Source organism: Copadichromis virginalis, linkage group LG17 (assembly GCF_057382275.1).
Source record: "Copadichromis virginalis isolate Kocher_CV1m ecotype Utaka linkage group LG17, C_Virginalis_male_GT1.1, whole genome shotgun sequence".
Taxonomy (NCBI): Eukaryota; Metazoa; Chordata; class Actinopteri; order Cichliformes; family Cichlidae; genus Copadichromis; species Copadichromis virginalis.
The window spans coordinates 16,356,001-16,378,938 of record NC_140634.1 but is presented as its reverse complement, the minus strand read 5'-3'; the positions used below and the strand labels follow the sequence as shown (position 1 = coordinate 16,378,938).

Here is a 22,938-nt window from a genome sequence, read left to right as displayed (position 1 = left end):
AGAAAAATACTGGTTGTAGACCAATATAGATTTTTTTTAAAGGTGAGGTGAAGATAAAATTGAAAAGTCCTGAATCTTTCCTGTCCTTTGCAGGTTGTCATTGGTGGTGACACCTCCCTCACATGTTGGTGATAGACATAGCCCCACCTCCGTGCTGCTCCTCTTCTTGACCTTCAGTTTTTCTCCTATCCGTTTTTACCTCTTTCTCCTTCCATTGGCCTATTCTGCCATGGCTCATTTGGTGCCATTTCATCATCCTACTTCATCGTGTTTGTTGAGACAACTTGACCGTCTCTTATTTTGTCCTTTTTTGCTGTTTTTTACAGGACAGCTCTAGTTCAGTGGGTTCAGGAGAGTTCACTGGCATCAAGGAGTTGGATGACATCAGCCAGGAGATCGCTCAGCTGCAAAGGTAACAAACAGGGTCATCAACAGTACCAAAATTGCAGTACCAAAAAAGCTCCATCACTAATCCACTGTTAACATTAATATCAAGACTTCTAATTCATTTCAGTTCCATCCATTGGTATAATCATAATAACACATAGAACAGTGTTCTACCTTTTCTGTCACCGTTCTATCCTGTCAAAATAATGTTGGAAGTAACAACAAGACATCTTTTAACTATATTTTTATGCAGCAGCATTCTCATTTCCAAAGTTACTTTTATTGTGGCCAGTTTTAGAATTTGAACCATGTCTATAACCCACAGGCAGAGCTTGCTAAATGGTGGGGTGGGGTGCAAATACGCTTTTAGAGACTGCATCCTTAGTCTCTTTAGACTGTTTTCTATCTGTATACATATTTATGTCAAAGGTCACCTGCGAGAAAAAAACATAATCAAAGCCAAATTTCATACGTGCAGGTATTCATTGTCACTTGTGTAAATAAATCCATTACTCATAAATTCATCATATTGTGCATGTAGTACTCAGCAGCCATGTGCACAAAGAAGCCATCACGCATGTGAGTGTCTGCTTTGCAATTTCTGCAGCACATTCACACTCTTGAAGGTAACTCTTCACTCAAAGCTGAATTATTTTTGCTTAAAGCAATCTTGCTTTTGACAGTTTGGAAGGCAGGACCCAAAGGAAGAGGAGTCCTGGTGTGAATCTTAATTGCCCCTTGGGGAATAAAGTGTCTCTGGTTCTGATTCTGATTGGTCACTTTCAAAGCATTGCCACCACAGCCTTTGTGATAGAGTTGCTCAGTTTACTGCATGACACCAAGTTACACTGAGGCAACAGCATGCACTATATTGCTAAAAGTATTCCTTCACCAATCCAATTCAGGTGTTCCAATCACTTCCATGGGCACAGGTGTTTAAAATCAACCACCTAGGCATACAGATGGTTTCTACGAACATTTGTGAAAGGTTTGCTCTCAGGATCTCAGTGAAGTTCAGGTGATGGGATGCTACCTGTGTCCAGTTGTGAAATTTCTTCGCTAATAAATACTCCACAGTCAACTATTAGTGGTATTATAACAAAGTGGGAGCAGTTGGGAATGCCTGCAACTCACGCTAATTTTTCATGGTTTGTGGTAATCTTTGTGCTAGTTAACACATGGTTTCATTTTAGTTATGTCTGTTGTTGATCAGTCATTCTGGTCTTCTACCCTTGACCTGAAATGACAGGGAAATGCCACACATCAATATCTATTGTTGTTTAAGGATTAGTATTCATAAAGAAACCAGCAAGAACAGTATTAAAGAATTGAGAAAATCTTGGTAGGTACCTAGATGTACTTTAAATGCAGGGAAACAGGGATGAAAACTGTGTGCATGTTTTATGTTACAAATAACATGAATAAACAGGCTACCAAAATTGTGTAGCCCACATGGTGTAATGTTGATTATCAGCTGTTCACGGTTGTGGAAGAAGTTTTCAATCCTAAATCCTATACATGTATACAAGTAGAAATACTACAATATATGTACATTCTGTGAAAATAAACTTTTACTAAAGTAGAAGTACAAATGTTCTACGTTAAAATATCCTTTAAAGTCTAAATAATTGTTGAGTCATTAAAGTGTACACCACACGCTAGTACAAACTGTCTTATATTTGGTTTATTTTATATGTAATTTAATAGAGTTAAAGCTTTAAATGGACGTGAAAGTCACATATTTGCCTTTGTATAGTCTTATTATTATTCTGTGAATAAATCAAAAATCACTATGAGAGAATCGATCTGTGCTACACGTCAGTAAGTACTTGTCTTGATTTGTTGACTTGAATGAATGAAGTTTGCCAGTTTAACTACAGCTGTAATTTCTACTGTGTGCTGTTGGATGAACTGACTTATCAGTGGCTTCTGAAAGCTTTCCCTTTTAGTGATGGTTCAATTACATGTGTTTGCTGCAGACTAATCAACTTTTTGTTTGCAAGTTTATATGTCTTTATTTTGTGCAGCATCCTGATTCTCATTAAGAGTGTTCTTTTTATTTATTTGTTTTTAATGGTCACAAAAGGTATAAAATAGTGTACAATAGACTAATGGGACAGGAGTGCAGAGTATTCTGAGCTTGACTTATAGTCCCAGGGTTTTTAAGATTACTTGAGCATTAAAGTAGTCTTCAGTAGACAGATTTCATTACTGCTTTACAGCAAAAGATAACTGTAATAGTAAATAATGCATGCTGCACACACAGGATAATTTGGTTTAAACCAGTAAATAGCACCTGTCCATTACTGAGACTGTGATTTAGTCATATTAAGGCCCCTCGTTCTTAGGGCTCTGCCTTACAAACTGTCAGTTCAGGTTAATTCAAGCGAGCAAGTTATGAGACCATGAATTTGCTGCAGTGCTTGCAAAGTAGACACTGTTACGCACAATGGCTTCGTTGTGCATGTGGCTGCTGAGATCTATGCACATGGGTTGTTGAATTTACTTTAATTTGCTTGTGATTATGTTTCCCCTCATGTGTGACTTTTGACATAAACATAATTACACAGATCTGCTTTTCATTAGTTCACCCACCTGCTTATCCACCCATCCATCCATCCATCCATCCATCCATCCATGCATCCATCATCCATGCATCCATCTACCTACTTAGCCACCCAGTCAGCCAAACACACAGCTATCCACTCTTCCTTTGATGCATGTATTTTATCAAATTTTTTGTTTGTTCACTACTTATTCACTATGCTGCGTCAGCACTCTTGCCTATACCCAGTGGAATACTCTCAGGTAACAAACTGGCTACTTATTACTAAATATACTAAAATGGACTTGCATTCAAATGACACAGAGTGAGCAGTGTCTATCTTACCTATCTTTTTGTTGTGTAATGTTTAAATACTGCTCAAAAACATATTAAAAACCCCACAGAATATAGCATCAGTGCAATTAAATTTCTGGTTAATTGATCTGGTGAGTTAAGCAGCAGAGGTTGGTTGTTAATCAGTTTCAGCTGCTTTGGTGTTAATGAAATTAATAACAGGTGCACTAGAGGGGCAACAATAAGACAACTGCCAAAACAGGAGTGGTTTTACAGGTAGAGACCACTGAGATTTTTTTTTCTTTATGTTTTCTGAATGTTTTTTCACTAGTTATGCATTTGCCTAGGGACAGGGTCACAACTGATACCATGAGGCAATACCTGGTCGCTATAGAGGTTTCACAGGTAGTCCAACTCCTCCATGATGGCACACCAATATGAGCCCTTCTCAGAAGGTTTGCTATGTTTCCCAGCACAGTTCCAGGAACATGGAGAGGATTCTAGATGGTAGGCAGTTACTCTAGGAAAGCTGGACAGGCTTAAAGAAGGTCCTTAACCCATCAGCAGGACTGGCGTTTGCTCCCTTGTGCAAGGAGGAACAGGATGAGCCCTACAAAATGACTGGTGTGAATATCTCTGACCACACAATCAGAAACGGGCATCAATACAATAGCTGTAGGCCCTATACTGCCCAGCACCACGGAGCCCGAAGAGCATTTTCCACAGAATACCAGAATTGCAGGTCCACCACTGACGTCCGATGTTTTTCATAGATGGGAGCAGGTTTAATTTAGGAGTAGGTCAACAATGGTGATGAGAGGCATGTCCAGTTCAGCTCAATTCAGTTTTATTTATGTGTTGCCAACTCACAACAAAATTTGCCTTAAGGCACTTTATATTGTAAAGTAAAGACCCAACAATAATACAAAGTAAACAGAGAAAACCCCAACAATGACCCCCTCTGAGCAAGCACTTTGGTGACAGTCGGATAGAAAAACCCCTTATAAAAGGAAGAACCATCTGCTGCGACTGGTTGGGGTTAGGGGAAGAAGGCAGGTCAAAGACACACTGTGTAAGAGAGCCAGACATTAATAATAACTAATAATTAAATGCAGAGAGCTGTTTAAACACATAGTAAGTGGAAAAAAAAAAGTGTGAAGAGGAAACACTCCCCCAGCAGCAAAACTCAGTGCCTCATGGGAATCCCCCAGCAGCCTCCTAGAGCTATTGCAACCTAAGGGAAGTATCAAGGTCACATGATCCAGCCCTAACGGTATTCTTTATCTAAAAGGAAAGTTTTAAGCCTAATCTTAAAAGTAGTGAGGATGTCTTCCCTCCAAATCCAAACTGGAAGCTGGTTCCACAGGACAGGGGCCTGAAAGCTGAAGGCTCTGCGTCCCATTCTACATTTAAATACTCTAGAAAGCCTGCAGTCTAAGTGCAAAATCCATCCATGGAGGGACGCATAGACCTCTACAGGCTAGGCAACAGCACCCTGACTACCATTACTCATCAGTAGGAAATCCTTTGACCCATTATCAGACATGGTATAGTGGGTCCGTGGCTCCTCATGGTGCCTGACAATGCCCGGCCTCATGTAACAACACATTGGCCTGACCTGAATCCATTGCCAGACATAGATGTGCTTATTTTGTTTTGGGAAATAAAAATACCTTTTATATGATTCTTCTGTCAAGTTGCACACAAAGTTTTTTTTAAAATTGGCACCAGTGAAATACACTTTTCATTTATTTATTCTTATTCTGTAATTATTTTATATACATATTATAAACCTTTAAAATAAGAAAATCAATGTGCCTGTGTTTGTGTGAATGTTTCTGGTTTTGTCCAGGGAGAAGTACACTCTTGAGCAGGACATCAGGGAAGCAGAGGAGGCTATCAGACATAAGAGTGCCGAGGTGCAGGTGAGGACAGCTTGTTTTTTGTCAGTTGGTAGCAACTGGATGTGGACTCAACATAAAATTGAGACACTCTGTCCTTGATGTACGTGTATAATACTCAGCCACCGTTCATTTCTTTATATTGTAATATGTTTTATTTATTTTTTTAAATTGGCCTTGAGCAGTACTTGTATAGGCTTTCTCAAGGCCTTTTAAAGTTTTTCTTTGAACATTGACTGCATTTTTACTCATTTTCAGTACAGTTCTTGACCATTTTCAGGGGAATATTTCTTTTTATTTGTTCAGCCACTTAACACTGAACTATGAGTCATTCAAGGATTAAAAAAAAGCACCTAACTAAAGGAACCAATTTTAAATTGTATCTGTAGGTACTTTGTTACTATCAGTTTGTTACGAAGAGAAATAATTTGTTCCCATGTTATTAGGTGAATCTACAAAATGTCCAAAAACAACACAGTTTAACATGTGTAGAATTGTAATTTTGAACTAACAAGGTGGTTCCCAAAGAGCTGTTAGCCTCAGAATCAGCTTTATTGATCAAGTGTGTGTATATATACAATATATGAGGGTTTGTGGTTTTTTCAACGCTGTGACACCAACCTTCATTTATATAGAAGCACATTCTCCCTCTCCTAGCTTTCCCAGAAAGATCTCTATTGCAATCCACTCAGAGAAATTTGAAGCCCAGCAAATATAATGAGGTATCAGGGAATGTGTTCACCCAGCCCAGTTTTGTTGAAGTACAGGGCAGCATATCTGGAATTCAATTCAGTTCAGTTCAATTCAATTCAATTCAATTTTATTTATATAGCGCCAAATCACAACAACAGTTGTTATTGTCTATCAGGAAATGCAGAATGACCTGGACAGAGAGACAACCAGCCTGCAGGAGTTAGAAGCTCAGAAACAAGATGCCCAGGACCGGCTGGAGGAGATGGACCAGCAGAAACACAAATTAGAAGACATGTTGAATGAAGTCCGGATTAAGTGCCAGGAAGAGTCTCAGATGGTAAGAGAGAGAGAGAAGGATGCTGATAATGTAGAAGTTTCCCCTTTGTGGAGTACTGCCTCAGTTATTCTACAACAATCACAGAATCAAAATACCTGAAAATTAATGTATTCAATTTCTAATATGCTGTTTTCAGTGTTTGTTTGTTGAAGTCAAAATTACCTTGAGATAACTAGCATGATGCAAAATAGAAGAAAAGAAGAAATCAAACAGATTAATGTAAAATAATTAGCAACGAGCACAGAGTGGTCTCTTGGCAGGTTTTAACCTCTGACCCAATTCTTTATGCCACCGTTTTCTGCCTTCAGATCTCAAGCCTCCAGACTCAAATCCACTCCCAGGAGTCAGACTTGCTAAACCAGGAAGAAGAGTTGAGCCGGGCCAAGGCTGACCTGGGCCGGCTGCAACAAGAGGAGAATCAGCTGGAGCAAAGCCTGGCCGCAGGCAAGATTCAACTAGAGACCATCATCAAGTCTCTGAAAGCAACCCAGGATGAGATCAACCAGGTAGGGCATAGGTCCTGTTAATGTGTATGTCTAAAGAATGTCAACAGGGGGCACCACCAGAATGTTTAATCCATTTCTTTATCTTGTCAATTAAGTCAGAGGAACCAATTGTGTATGTTTGTCTCAGCTGCTGTGGTGTGGTGTGTCTTCTGTTTCCTGCCAGCCACTGTGCGCGCGCACACACACACACACACACACACACACACACACACACACACACACACACACACACACACACACACACACACACACACACATAGTGCAGTTTCCATTATTGTTTTATAACATCCACAAGTTGATGTTGAATTCAGTTCTTGTATTATATTTGTACAATTTCAGTGGAAACCTTTTTTTTGCTCTAAGCAGTGTTTTTCATAGCTATGCCAAAAAACATTATTTCTGTGCTGTGCTTGCTTGTATGTATACCTTGCAGGCTCGCAGCAAGCTGTCACAGATTCAAGATAGTCAACAGGAAGTGTCTAAAAGCATTGAGCAGTACAACAGCACCTTGAATGGAAACCATGGAGGCAGCATGACCAACTTGGCTGACATGAGTGAAGGCTTCAGTGACCGAGAGAATGGAGGATTTCCAGCCATGGTGAGAGCAGTACAGGTCAGGATCTTTGATAGAGGTGTGCTTTTATTTTCCAGTGTGCTGTGTAACATTTATTAAGGTCATAGGATTTGGTTTTATAGTCCTGGGTAGACCTGGTGCTCGTTTGTTGTGCCCGATCGTTGTTACCTTTTTCATTTGTGAAGTTCCATATTCACAATTGTAGTGTGGATTTCTTTTTAATTCTTTTTAACTCATCTTGTATGCCATCACAAGTATTTAAGCAAACTTCATTCATATGCCTTCTTAAATTTTACATGACCTTCTATTAAATGCATATGCAACCAAGTGTTATATTGTTTTTGACAAGCAAAGATACAGCTTGTGTGACAGAACGCATAAAGCTGTAGTGAATCTGATCCCATGGATGTATATGTTATGATATGTGCTCACATTACTCGTACAAATACAACAAATGAAATAAAACCTATACATATCATGCATACATATCTAAATATTCTGTTTGTCCACAGCAGAAGAGATGATAAAAGCTTCTGTTCTCTCTCTCTCTCTTTGGCTTTCTCATTTCCACAGGAGGACCCATTCAAAGTGAAGCCATCTGTGTTTAACAGTCAACCTCAGGGGCTTCCCACTGACCCCTTCCAGTCTGAAGACCCCTTCAAAACAGACCCATTCAAAGGTTGTCATCCCCCTTAACTTTCACTGCATCACCATCTCTAAGTGTTCCTCTTAATCTTTTAATACAAGTGGCTTATTCCTCTCCTCTGCTATCCTCTCCTCTCTTTACTGCACTGCATGTTGGGAGTATGGGTGAATGAGTGTCTAAAGATGATTGATGAGTGTGTGGATCACGCCAAATCACAACAACAGTCTCCTCAAGGCATTTTAGATTGTAAGGTGGACCCTACAGTAATACCGACATGAGACTACAACACATAGTCTCTTTTAATATAGGCATTTATGTATTGGAGTGACCCATTACAATATTTTTTAAAGTTAAGTACAACAATGGTTTATACACCATGTAAACCGGATAACTTTTGACTCTGGTGATGAAGTTCATCCAGCCCTCATGAAGATCAAAGTGTGGGCATGGGTTTAGGTGAAGAGTGGCAGGCTGGTGACTGTGGTGAGCAACAACTTGCAGGCTAAACAGCAGGCAACAGTTAGTGCTGTCAACGGCAACCCACAAATATCTCAGCATGATACAGTATAGGCAGCACCTGTCTCTCTGAAAACTGATTTGATAAATGATGTTGTTTGAACATCTGTGGAGTCCCGTGGCAGTGGGCTTTACACCACAGCATCTGGTGATGCAAGGCATGTAAGCTGCTGCTCAGCTTTGAAAATAGATTGCATGAAGCTCTCTATGCACAGTTCTTGATCTGATTTGACGAGTACTTGAAGTTTGGGGGTCTGATGCAACTGACTGCAGAAAGTTGGCGACCTCTGTCTACTATGTGCCTCATCATCCGCTCACCCCGAGTTGCTGACATCCCAATAATAAAACTGACAGTTGACTGTGGAAGTGATAATGATCAATAATCAGTGGCAATGCTGTCAGAGTTGCCATAGAGACCGTGAGCTCAGGTTGAGCGAAAAAAGACTTTATTCTAGTTTCCAGTTTTCCAGCAGTGTTTGTTACTGTAATTGCCATAAAACACGTTACTGGGAAAAAGCTGAGTTTTTAATCAAAGCACCTCTTTGACTGAACATGAATAAAAGCAAACTTTATAGTTGCTCCTTTCATCCACAGTCATGACACAGTCAAGTTACAGAAGTTAAAACAAGAGCACTCAGTTTGTGCAACTCCCCCCAAAGGCCAAGGGCTGTACAAAAACGTAGATGTTTTTATGTTTTTATTACAACATTCTGACGTCAGCCTGTTTGTGTTACAATATGACGATGTCAGCCTTTCATGGCATTACTATGACATCGTAGGGCATTGTATTGAGAAAACAAATAAAACCATCTTTTATGGATATTCTTCCAATTTCACATTGATATACTAGGCCTTGGGGGACATGAGTATCTAGGTTGCCCAAGCATTTGACCTTGACCTTCATAATGATGCCAAAAGAAGGATGTTAGCCAAACTAATGTCCTTTATGTACAGCACCACTCACCCCCTGCACTGTGGAGCAGCTCCTAAAGCAGTAGACTGTTATGGTGTAGGTCTGAGGGCCGTTGTAGGTCCTTCATCCAAACAGCAGATGGACTATACAGTACCCACACAGGATAAATAGTGTTTAAAAATACATGTATTTTGTTTATCCCACTGCATTTTATGTAGATATAAAAATGAAAAATCCTGCTGTATAGTAACCAGGGGTGGTATAGCAACCTGCCCATCACCTGCCCATAGTATCGTATTTTGGGTTTTTAAATTTTTTTAATATAACTCTGATTCACCTTTTCTTCCTGTTCCCTGTGCTGCTGTAACAAGTGAATTTCCCCAGTGCAGAATGTAATAAGGTGGATGTCTATAAATGAATGAATACACATCAAATCTACGTCAACCAGAAGATATAATAATCAGAGGTTTTTGGCTCCTCTTAATGTAAGGAAGCCTCCCAAGAGTACAGAGTAAAAACTACTTTATTTTATACCTTAGTTTAAGTTGTGTGTATGACTTATTTTATTTGGCATTGCTATATTTGTTTATTTTTGCATTTAATGAAATGTTTTCGTCAAAAAACCTGATTCTAATACAAATACAATGAGAGGGTTTTTAATTCTTTTGCTGGATCTTGTATGCAGTCAAATGATTAAAAACACAGAAGTTTCAGAATCCAGCAAGCAGTTCATTTTAAAAGAACTGGGTTTTTTTAATCCTTTGAATATTTATGGTCATTAAGATCCAGCCCTGGTAAGTGGTCTCATCCCTTCTACGCGCTCTTCTCCTCTCTCCTCTTCTCTACTCCTCAATCTGCTTTTACTGCTTTATGTGTATTAAGTTGTCTTCCTCCTAGTAGCTTATATTTTCCAGCTTGAGTTAATTTATGACTGTCTTTTGTCTTCTTCCTGCCTTTCCCTCTTTGCTTGATTCCTCTCCTGTAGGCGACCCTTTTCAGAATGATCCTTTTGCAAAGCAGCCTCCAGTACCCACAGGTATTTACTTCAGGGAAGAAAGGTTAATAATTTTTCTTTTTTGAGAGGTAATTTAATCTTGGGGCAGAAAATAAACTGCAATATTTCATCACTTAAAATGTTGCACTAAAACTGTTGTGCACACTACATTGAACAGGTTTAGCATTTACTAGAATGCATGCATGTTTTTTCCTTAAATGAATTACAATAATTCGCATGGAATGTACCTTACAAATCTATCATGTAGCATATTTTTTGGGGGGGTTGTTTTTACAACCACAAGTGTGTATTTTTTACTGAAATATTAAATGGGCTGTACCTTTGAGTAGACACTTTTCTACTCAGCTTGAGTACATTCCCACTACATGGACCGGCTGAAACACAAATTACATTCCCACCACAACCCTCATAGAAGCACTTTTTTGTAAGCCGTTTGCATTTCTTATAGGTTTTTAAACATAGAGAGACTACCTCAATAAAAAAAAAAAAAAAAAATCCCAAAACAACCTCCCAACTCATTGATTATATTTACTTACTCAGAGCTCTTTCCAAGTACTTCTTGGAATACTTACTGTGTTTGTTTTGACCTTTTGGTCCATGCTTTGGTTTGATGTTTTTATGATGCCTATCTGCTGATGCTTTTGTTTACACTTGGCTAGACTTAGCCATACAGTGGGTTAAAAAACATATTTGAGCCCCTGGTCAATTTGTAACTTTCACACTTGCAAAAGAATGAACACTCTCTAATCTTTGTTCAGAATCAGAGAGGCTTTATTAATCCCAGAGGGAAATTGAGTCGTGATAGCAGCAAACATCAAGCACTCATATAAAATGAGTATAGAAACAGAGGTATTAATATAAATATGCATATAAATATTAAAGAACTTGCTACTATTGACACTTAGAATATCAGGCAATACTCCAGGAAAAAAACGTTACACAAAAGTTATAAATTTTTTTTGTATGAGTCATTGAATGAAGTAAGTATCCCAAAGCAAAACATGACGTACTACTCTCTAAATCCTTGCGGTTTCTTGACTGCAGCTTGGCAACTCAAAGTTTTAGCTCCCTCCACAGATAGAGGCTAGAGGTCTGGAGACTGGCTAGTTGCATAATGTTGGAAGACCCATCTGCAGAGTTCCGTCTGAGGAAAGGGGATACAGGACCTTGTCCACTGGCCCCTTAATGTGGTCAAGTCCTGTACCCTTAGGACAGAAACAACCCCAAGGCATGTTTCCAACTCCATGGGGATGGTGTTCTAGGGGTCATAGTCAGCAAGACTTCAATCCATTACATTGTAGTGTCTTACCAGAGGTGTTTTTTGGAGACTGAGGTCCCAGTTGCCTTCAGATCATTAAGAAGCTCCTCCCATGCAGTTTTGGGCTGATCCAATACCTGTCAAATGATCATCCTCACACCATGAGGCAACATATTGCACAAAGCTCCAGACTGAGGGCAATTGATGATAATCTTATGTTTCGTTCGTTTCCAAATAACCACATCAACAGCTTTCCCCTTCTCTTCAAACTTCTTGCTGATGGTCTTGTTTACCAAGTCTTCAGTCTTGTCCCTATCATCCTTTGGCAGCTCATTGGTCTTGCCCATTGTGGTGGCTGGGAATGATGGATTGATTGAAATAAAGAAAGAACAAAAGAAAGGAAGAAAGAAAGAAAGAAATCTGAGGGAGGCAGAATTCTGGTTGGGTTGTAGGGAATCCGCATGCATGCACTGCGGTAGCTGGCCAATACAACGGGACTCGCTTTTTTCCCGAGCTTCACTGTGCAGCAGAGAAGCTACAGGCTGCCATGACAGTCAAAAACCACGTTCCCACAAGTGGCTACACACATCACTGTGCCTGGCTCTGCACTGTATCTGGAGCTGGATGGTGCGAATGGAAGCTGCCATAGTTAATTCACCACGGAAATGTCCCTGGTGTACCCATCCGACAGCCACAGTGAAGCTGGCCCCTCAACTCTTCTGTCTGAGCACTGCAGATTGTGCATGTTTCAGCAGGACAAAACTGTATATGTTGTACCACATGCATATGTCTCTGGTCAATGAAAGTTTTAAGAAACAGAGTTTAAGTAGCTCAAGTTCATTTCTGCTGTAGATCCATTTGGAGGAGACCCCTTCAAAGAGACAGATCCATTCAAGGCTTCATCAGAAGACTTCTTCAAGAAAACCACAAAGATGGATCCCTTCTCCAGTCCAGACCCTTTCAGTAAAAGTGCCACTTTACCCTCCAAGGTACTTGTTGAGATTCAAAGGTGGATTTGTAATGTATATCTGGTTATCCCAAGAAGGGATCAGAATGTTTAGTTTGCTCCCTCTGTTTCTATTTTAGCGTTAGATCTCAGTTTTTACAATCGTCAATACAAACAACAGTCGATTTATATTAATTTATATTTTCATTTAGATTGAAGGTTTCCATAAGAACCTCGGAGATTTCTGGTTCAGTTGCACCCACTGTAGAGTTTACTCCAGCATTATAAACAAACAAAAAGACCAATAATAATTAATGCATTAATAAGTACATGGAAAACCCCCTCAATAAACATTGTAGTTAGAATACATTTTCAATTAACGTTGTATTCTTTTGTATATATTTCTCTCATTTCTGTTTTATGCAGCAACCTACTACCTTCACAAGCAGTGACCCATTTTCTTCAAGCCATCAAAAACCTAAAGGATCAGGTATGATTTAATACTTCCTCCTCAATAGCTTTGGACATCGTGTAGTTTTTGTAACCACAGAATAAAAGAACTTGTTATTCTCTGTGCTGTATAATATCCAAAAAGGACAGTTTTGGCCAGATACACCATTGTACAGCAGACCTAAGCTCTATTTTGAGTTTAGCTTGGAGTCAATTTTGGAATTTTTTTCAGTTTAGTGTTTGTTTTTGACACAAACATGTTCTAACAAACCTTTATGAATCCATTGGACCTGTTTCAGTAAACTGTGTGTTCTCTGCTGAGATATGAGTGTAGTCTATACAAACATGCTTGTTCTATGGGTCAAGTTGACTGTCACAGTGATTGAAGCAAATTGAGCCTCTCACCACACTTATTTACTTAGCTGAAGAGCACCATGTTAATTTGCCTATTAAAACCCAGGTTGTACAGAAGATGTGTCATGTTGCTTACCCAATGCTCTAAGTCCACTTAATAACTCAGATTTAATCCCACTGATCAATGGTACTCTCTGTACCATTCGCAGAGTTAGGGAATGGCTTCAATCACAGCATTGTAAGATGGTGACAGATGTACCCTTAGGCCCCCTCCTCGATTCAGAGATGGTCTTTCCCTTTTCACGCAAATTTCAGAATTCATCCTGCTTTTTCACATTATGAGTAAAGACTAGTGACTAATTCCACTTACAGTCTACCTATGATATGACTGCCTGGTTTTGTATGCCCTTCTATTCCTTCTCTATTACTTCTATCTTTCTATTTTATCAGAAAGTTGAAAGCTTTTCTGGTGCTGTGCAGACTTGAGTTTCTTTAGCGTTTACATTTTCAGATAAACCTTTTATATTCATATTTTTGAAAATTCCTGTTGATATGTACTATCAACAACATACTGACAACAAATCAGATTGATCTAGGAGGCAGGTGACTGGGAAACATATTTCTGTTAAACCCTTTTAATTAAACCTGAAAATCTAGACTGCAACACAGCATGATTTCTTCATTCTAAATCTATTCATCTTAACAAAGCAATTTAACCTGATGATGGCTTTGAAAAAAGGTTAAGGTAGTTAATGTAAACTGGGAATGTGGAGCATCAATAAAATTTTATAACAGTGTGAACGGTATCCTGGCAGATATAGAAAATCTGGAAATATGTGATCCCAGCCCTACCTAATACTTCCAGATACATTGAGATTGTTGATATAAATTCAGTGTAACTGTGTCATTTTCAGACCTCTTTGGCACACTGGACCCGTTTGGCAGCAGTTCATTCAACAGCAGTAACACTTCTGTTGGATTTGCAGACTTCAGCCACATGTCGAAGTCCAGAGACCCTTTTGAAGGAAGGGCCACCTGGCTTCCAGACTACCAGAAGGTATGGGAGGTGAACCTGATCTTGAAAATAAACCCTCTACCAAATATATCCAGATCCCACTCATTACATGGGCTCTGAAAGAAAACATATTGACAAAATTAAATCAATCAATTAAACCATTACAATAATGCTGTATTGTAATGGTAAAAGTGAACATTTTTCAAGTTTTCTGTCAATCTTGTGAATGTGATTACTCAAGTAGCTTAGGATTTTTAAATTGATACCATAAGTGTGTCTACTAGGAGGCTGAGGGGGTAGAACCGGCAGCTGCCAGGTTTTTTTTTAAATTTTTTAGTGATAGCTTTTGTAAACTTTTTATAAATTAAACAGTACTGTGCTTCCCTTATGGGTGTTGGCTCTCTCCATTCCTATTACAATGCACAGTGGTGTTTGTTCATCCAAAGCACACTACTAGAATAATTTATTTGAAAGCCTGATGCTTTTCCTTGTCCACTTTATTCGGAAAACTCAACAGCCAGTTTTATTTTTTATCTATCATCAACTGATTTCTCAGACTTTTTATCTGATTTAGAACAAGTCTTGTTCTGTTTCAGACAATAAAAAAGCCCTCTGTAAAGCTTGAACTTACAATTCATCACTGATTGAAGAAAACAACAAAGTTTTCCTTCAGCACTGCAGCCAGGCTGACAGAAGGTCAGAACTCTGTTGAGCCAAGCATTTTTTAACCCACAGACGTATCATTATGTACAGCTACTTTCAGTACCATTGATATTGAGACTCTAATATAGACTTCAGTTTGTTTATGTTTGTTTACACACTAAGGTTAGTTATTCCACAGTTTCCATTACATTTACATTACACATGCTTCCCTTAGGCAGTATCATCAGAAGGCATACATACAATAACATATCATAATAATCATATGATTATTGTGGTTTTCTCTGTTTTTTATATTATTGTAGGGTCTTTACAATATAAAGCACCTTATATGAATAAAACTGATTTGAAATTGAATTTAAATTAGCTATCGCTCATTCCTTTATATTTTCTTCCAGACTTTGTTTGATCTCTTTAAGTGGTTTTAACAATAGTTTTCCAGGCTTTTTGAAGCCTTAAACTATTTCTTTTTCTTTTTTTTAGTTTTCCCCTTATTTTCAGTCGAGTTTCAGTCTTGTACCTGATGAATTTCAGAGGAGTGTTTCCTCTGTAGGTCTGTGTTATGTGTTAAGCCACATAACACTGACCTAACTCAACACATAACACTTGGAAATGTTTTTGTCAGCAGGTTATTAGCAGCCTGTCACAAAAACACACCATTTGTTCCAATTTCTTTAGCCTAATTTCACGAATCCCAACGATTCAACAGTTTTACTTGTATAAAACTTGCCATACCTTGGCTTTAGGGAACTGGAAAAGTGGAGGACAAAAACAAGTGGCTGGTCAAAAAAAACCAATACTGGTAGGAAGCTGACCAGTATCTGAAACTCACGTCCTTAGGAAATACGAAGAAAACTAACAAATACGTGTCACGAGGCCTGAGAAATGCATCTGGCCCTTCAGTTGACCCATTGCTGAAGCCTCATCAGCGTTGGTTCAAGCCTTTGCACAGTAATGTACAGTGGGGCAAAAAAGTATTTAGTCAGCCACCGATTGTGCAAGTTGCCCCACCTAAAATGATGACAGAGGTCAGTAATTTGCACCAGAGGTACACTTCAACTGTGAGAGACAGAATGTGAAAAAAAAATCCATGAATCCACATGGTAGGATTTGTAAAGAATTTATTCGTAAATCAGGGTGGAAAATAAGTATTTGGTCAATAACAAAAATACAACTCAATACTTTGTAACATAACCTTTGTTGGCAATAACAGAGGTCAAACGTTTACTATAGGTCTTTACCAGGTTTGCACACACAGTAGCTGGTATTTTGGCCCATTCCTCCATGCAGATCTTCTCGAGAGCAGTGATGTTTTGGGGCTGTCGCCAAGCAAAACGGACTTTCTATGGGGTTGAGGTCTGGGGACTGGCTAGGCCACTCCAGGACTTTCAAATGCTTCTTACGGAGCCACTCCTTTGTTGCCCGGGCGGTGTGTTTTGGATCATTGTCATGTTGGAAGACCCAGCCTCGTTTCATCTTCAAAGTTCTCACTGATGGAAGGAGGTTTTGGCTCAAAATCTCACGATACATGGCCCCATTCATTCTGTCCTTAACACGGATCAGTCGTCCTGTCCCCTTGGCAGAAAAACAGCCCCATAGCATGATGTTTCCACCCCCATGCTTCACAGTAGGTATGGTGTTCTTGGGATGCAACTCAGTATTCTTCTTCCTCCAAACACGACGAGTTGAGTTTATACCAAAAAGATATACTTTGGTTTCATCTGACCACATGACATTCTCCCAATCCTCTGCTGTATCATCCATGTGCTCTCTGGCAAACTTCAGACGGGCCTGGACATGCACTGGCTTCAGCAGCGGAACACGTCTGGCACTGCGGGATTTGATTCCCTGCCGTTGTAGTGTGTTACTGATGGTGACCTTTGTTACTTTGGTCCCAGCTCTCTGCAGGTCATTCACCAGGTCCCCCCGTGTGGTTCTGGGATCTTTGCTCACCGTTCTCATGATCATTTTGACCCCACGGGATGAGATCTTGCGTGGAGCCCCAGATCGAGGGAGATTATCAGTGGTCTTGTATGTCTTCCATTTTCTGATGATTGCTCCCACAGTTGATCTTTTCACACCAAGCTGCTTGCCTATTGTAGATTCACTCTTCCCAGTCTGGTGCAGGTCTACAATACTTTTCCTGGTGTCCTTCGAAAGCTCTTTGGTCTTGGCCATGGCGGAGTTTGGAGTCTGACTGTTTGAGGCTGTGGACAGGTGTCTTTTATACAGATGATGAGTTCAAACAGGTGCCATTCATACAGGTAACGAGTGGGGGACAGAAAAGCTTCTTACAGAAGACGTTACAGGTCTGTGAGAGCCAGAGATTTTCCTTGTTTGAGGTGACCAAATACTTATTTTCCACCATAATTTACGAATAAATTCTTTACAAATCCTACCATGTGAATTCATGGATTTTTTTTTTTTTTCACATTCTGTCTCTCACAGTTGAAGTGTACCTCTGGTGCAAATTACTGACCTCTGTCATCATTTTAAGTGGGGGAACTTGCACAATCGGTGGCTGACTAAATACTTTTTTGCCCCACTGTATTTCACTTGCTGGGCCCACTTCCTCATTTTAGGTTTGACAGCGTTTTAGTAGGTATGCATGACATGAATTGAGCTGCGGTTTGGGGAAGGCATCGAAGGGGACTGGCGACGGCTCCCGGGCCTGGCAGATCCCCGTGTGCTAAATAGGAGTGAAGAAGTTAAAGAATTGAGAACAAGGAGGGAGGGTGGGGCACGTAAACGAGAATGAACAGCTTGCAGAACTGGGGGAACCTATATAGTTGACAACCAGAAGGAGCGTGTTGGGAGGCGTGGTCCCACTCCTGAAATTCCGATAGATAATCTCCAATTCTGGATGGTGTTCATGTGATGCTGTTGTTAATCATATTTAAGAAGTAAAGACTCAGAACTCTAATGGCCTGTATTTCTTTTTCAGCATGATGATTCTGTTTCAAAATGACACATTCCTTTTCTCAAATTTTTTCCAGCCAGTGTTTGTGGATGACCCATTCAGCAGGAAGAATGACATGCCGGCTCTGCCTCCAAAGAAAAGTGTTCCCCCCAGACCCAAACCACCCAGTGGTGAGTGTCACACTGTGTAGGCTTTTGAGGTGGCCTAGAAAGGTGCCAGAATTATACAAGAATACTGTTAATACTATTATTTGTAGGTGTTTGACCTGAACTGTTTTCGTTTGGTAAAGAACACCTGGGCAGAATTTGAATCTTTTAGTGAAGACTAACAAAAATGTCTGTGAGAATCTACTGTGGTGAGTGAGGCTGAACACCAAAAAGGAAGTGGGACTTTAGCTCCTATATCTCAAACCAGCATAAATTTGGGGTTTTACTAAGTGTGATTTCCGCATCACTGCCATGCCCGTAATTACAGCTCTCCATAACTTTACAAGCATTGTATTTTTAAAGCCACACTAAACACATTTTATCCATCCGTTTGTCTAGTTATCAACATCAGGCATGATTTCAAATCGTGCTTTCTTTCACACATAAAAAGACAGTGAAGAAATTACCTGGAATAAAAACAATCCTCCTTAAAATCAAAGATGACGTCTTTACAAAAAACAAGTACAATTTAGCCTACGGTTCCATATAACATTGCTTTTGAGAGGAAAATTTAAAGAAAAATATCGCTTTCAAATGAGAGACACAAGAAATTCAGTTTCCAATATGGATCAGGCAGTGACACTGATAAAGCCATTTAGAAAGAGTAGCTTAAACTATTAAAAATAAAATGAAATCTAATGAATTGTGTTTATATAATATGAAATGGTAACACAGTTTAATACAGAAACATCAGTTAGGGCTATTTATTATAAGGAATGGCAGATAGTAAATAAACAATACATGAAGCTAAAAAGATTTTAAAAAAAAAAAACAACCTCCAGTATTCATGAAAAAAATGCATTTATTGATTCATTTCTTATCTTTGACACCTTAATCTACTGTCTTGGGTTTTTGTGTAGATTTCATCCTTGCTTACAAATGCTGTGTTGTTTGTGTGCATGAACATGTGAAGGTGATGTCGTAAGAGACATGATGTGTGGTTTGGTTGGCCTGTTGTTTGCAGACACACCCTGACATACTTCCTCTCTCTTTCCTTGATGTGTTTGTACGCGAGTATTTATGTGTGGGTGAGTTGTTCAGAGAAGGGCATTCTTTAGACTGCAAGCTGTGTGCAGTGGCAAAGCATCAAAACTCTTTTGCAATTTAAGAAGTTAACAATATTAATTAATATTATGAACTTCTTAAACAATATCTTTAAATATTTAATTAATGGTCTTTACGTTTTCTACCTTATCCTAAACCTAACCCGTCTTCACACCTGTTTATTCTCTGTTATTTTCATTGCTTAATGAAGTGTAAACTATATAACCGAGGGCAGATTTGTGTGAAATACGAAATACACGTGTTTACGTCACTTTGTCTTTTACTGTATTGTTTTTGGTTCATTAAATGCTGCATGTTGCATGTACAATCTTCTGGTAAACATTGAAATTAGATGTGAAAAGTGTAGCAAAATATTTTAAAACAGGGTGGAGCTCATAATTGTGGTTTCTCAAGTGTGTGTGTGCGTGTGCGTCCATGTATGCAGTTTATCGAAAGAGGAATAACTGATCGCCAGGCGTGCACTTTTGCTCAGTGTTTAGTGTGAAATGAACTCACCATTACCCAGATAACTGCTCAGGGGTTATCTGGGTAATGGGACTAAAGGTATATGTGTGTGTTGTGTGATGCATGTGGTTTAGCACCTCCACAGCAAGTTAACGAAGTCTTAATGTTCCCAGGATCCCCTGTCCACCCCAAGTTCCACTCCTTGCTGCTACTAGCATTTTTGTTTGTTTTTGTGGTTGCTCATGTGGTTTAGCATTACTGCGTTATTGAGACTGATTAACTGCCATTTTAAATGAAGATCGTGTTAAGTGTTGGATAGTTTAGTCCTCGTGGACAACAGTGCATTTTTTATTCTGGAAGTCAAAAGTTATACTGAATAGTCAGTGCAAGGATCCTAGTATGCAACGAATTTAAAGTTAAGAAAACAGATATATTTAGTCTGAATGATTTCTGTAGAAGTGAAACAACTAGTAAGTTAACATAATTAAATATGGAATAATTTCAATAAAAAGAATTGCTTTCTGTTTTCAAGTAAAAATGTGTGTGAGAATGTTTTTAATTACTCTCCCGGCGTCATTATTATGATGTTTTACAGAGCTAAGTTAACAAGAAACTAATCATCCCTAGTCTTAAATGTATAGTTTAACAGCTTTGATTATGCATACTCTCTGAACATGGGCACTGGTCTGTTCATCTAGGTGGTAAATTGGGGAACCAGCATTGGGTAACATGGGTAGAAAGCAAACCAAGTGATTTACTAGGAAACCGTTGAAAATCGTTTTGTGGGTTATAGGTCACTACTTTTGGTTTTTGTCTACTGGGTGTGGTCCTTTGCTTGTGTTTTTTCCTATGACAGCTGTTTTCATGTGTTTCCGTTCTCTTGAGAATGTAGTACTGTTAACGGTTTGCACTGGGACCTGATTTGAATTGTATAGTGTGCTGTGTGTGGATGTGAAACTTGTGTGGCTTTCAAAGCTGGCAGGTAACTTTGAGGTGACACTGGAGGTTAAGCAGGTCATGAGAAGAACTATGTGAACCAGCTCTTAATATGCATGGTTTTATGAAAAGCACACAAAATCAGATCTTTTGTTGTCAGCATAGTTGTTTGTGATCTGACCTTGGCCATTTTTATGAGTCATGACATCTCTCAGGTTTCACTCAACCTGTATACCTAGTTAATTTATCTTTCACTTTGACATCTTTTTAATAGTCCTTAGGTAAATGCTTGTCTAAATGATACTTTCTTGTAGTTCTTCAAATTTTTATCGCATGACAAAGTTATATCAGTGCTATGATCCTGTTGCTTGTATCAGTTTTTCGTCAGCAAGCTTTTGTTGTGGTTTAAAATCAAAACTAAAACTTGATGTTGATGGTGAAATAACCTGGAAAGGAAAACTCTTCTCTTTATGATATTTACCTCCTTTATTCTTTTATGTCTTCAGGTAAGACCACACCAGTGAACATGACTGGTTCATCTGACTCTTCCAAACCCTGTGATCCTTTCAAACCGTTCAGTGGCGAGGTCATTGACCCTTTTCAGAGTAAAAAGGGCCTGGGAGACCCATTCAGCGGCAAAGACCCTTTTGTCTCATCCTCAGCATCAAGTAAACCCACTAAAGGCTCTACTTTGGGTTTTACAGACTTCAATTCTGTAAGTTGAGATGAGTGATACTGTTTAACTGTCAGTGTGCACAACAGGTGTCACAGCTCAGTGCAAAGAGCCACACTACCACAATTACAAGGTTTCATTTTACTGCAATGGAAGGATCCTGATGAAGACTGATGAGTGCCAAAAGTGCTGTTGAAGCACAAGACTTAGCAGAGTGTACAGTAATTTAGAATCCCAATGAGACAAAAACCCGTCATCCTTTGGGTGTGTATGGTTGTCACTGTGTCGTATGTTTCTCAGGACCATTTAAACAGCAGCTTTAAAGCAATTCAGCACAGCTGTTGTTCGTTCACCATATGAACAACACCCACATAGCCTTTCACCCCATGTTTCATTCTTCATATGGATGGACTTTATAGCTTTGATGACTGACAGTGTGTTAGGTGTACAAAAAAAGCTGGTAACAAAATTTAGAGCTGCTTATCAGGAGCTGTAAATGATGTTGACACTATGGACATTCAAAATGAAATAAAGAAATGAATTTCTCTTTCATGCAGAAATCTTCTCTCTATATGTATAACATATACATCTAAAGCAAATACATAAATAAACAAAGCCAGCATTATCCTCTTTCATCTGGCACTCTTATTATTATTCGTCAGATCTATTATTAACTATATTACTATAGTTACTTACATCTCACAGCTTTAAAAAAACATCCACAAGTTATACCTCCGTAAAAGTTATATCTATATGCCTTACAGGCTTAATGTAAGCATCAAAATGACCTTAGCATTGTCCTCTGTCATACATTGTTATTCTTCGTATGACAGGAATTACAGTTCTCTCATAAATGCACAGACTCTTTAACCACCTCACAGCTCCCAAATTGTGGCTGAAAATCTTAAGAGCATGCTGTCTTTACACTGTTACCACATTCATATAGTACAGTATGCACACATATAAATTGCTGCCACTCATGGTGAAAAATTTTTCCCGAATATTGTAATTAATAGTTGTACCAACAGATAATAAAAGAAGTGTTCTTGCTGCTGAAAGTTAAAGCTGTGATAACGCTATATAATATGAACTGTGACTAATGGTGAAGTTTCCCTGTAATTAAATAGAATTTAATAATATTTACTTACAAGTACTTAAAGGGAGGTACACTAGAATAAGAGGGTAAAAAGTCATGTTTTTAAATTAAACAATGGAATGATTAAACTATTAATATATATACTATAGATGGATGGATGGATGGATGGATACCCATCTTATATATTTCACAATGCGCCCGATATTTCTTGCAACCTTCAGAAGCCAGTTCGTCTGATTGCTCTTTGGGTACAAGACTTATTGTATTCTGACAATCAGACTGGTGGTAGCATTACATTTTGATTTGGTTGTGTGGCTCAGCAGGTCATTTGCTAATCAGAAGGTTGGTGGTGGTCCAGTCCACACCCCAGAGTGTCCTTGGGAAAGATATTGCATCCCAAGTTGCTCCTGATGCGTTCATCGGAGTATAAATGCTAGAAAGCAAGTCTCAGGCAAACGTCTTTGTATGAATGTATGTGTGAATGAGATGTGTTGTATCAAGCACACTGTGGAGGCCAGGCTATCTGGTGCAGCACTCCATCATGCTCCTTCTTGGTCAAATAGACCTAAGACAGCCTGGAGGTGTGTT

General features: G+C 39.0%; 1 protein-coding gene across 7 annotated transcripts in view; it reads left to right on the top strand.

Moving 5' to 3' along the window:
* The window catches only part of LOC146689180 (epidermal growth factor receptor substrate 15-like 1), a 52,457-nt gene that overhangs the window by 17,379 nt on the left and 12,140 nt on the right, over window positions 1-22,938 (top strand). For 2 of the 7 annotated variants that reach the window (XM_085436093.1, XM_085436099.1), the window contains exons 13-24: window positions 327-412; window positions 5,079-5,151; window positions 5,996-6,157; window positions 6,466-6,663; window positions 7,097-7,276; window positions 7,811-7,916; window positions 10,298-10,348; window positions 12,438-12,574; window positions 12,958-13,021; window positions 14,250-14,392; window positions 18,007-18,100; window positions 21,088-21,296. In XM_085436093.1, coding sequence (XP_085292219.1) covers window positions 327-412; window positions 5,079-5,151; window positions 5,996-6,157; window positions 6,466-6,663; window positions 7,097-7,276; window positions 7,811-7,916; window positions 10,298-10,348; window positions 12,438-12,574; window positions 12,958-13,021; window positions 14,250-14,392; window positions 18,007-18,100; window positions 21,088-21,296 — 1,503 coding nt within the window. Of the gene's footprint in view, window positions 1-326; window positions 413-5,078; window positions 5,152-5,995; window positions 6,158-6,465; window positions 6,664-7,096; window positions 7,277-7,810; window positions 7,917-10,297; window positions 10,349-12,437; window positions 12,575-12,957; window positions 13,022-14,249; window positions 14,393-18,006; window positions 18,101-21,087; window positions 22,414-22,938 lie in introns of those variants that run through there. The other 5 variants (XM_085436094.1, XM_085436095.1, XM_085436100.1 and 2 more) reach the window with 5 other exon arrangements.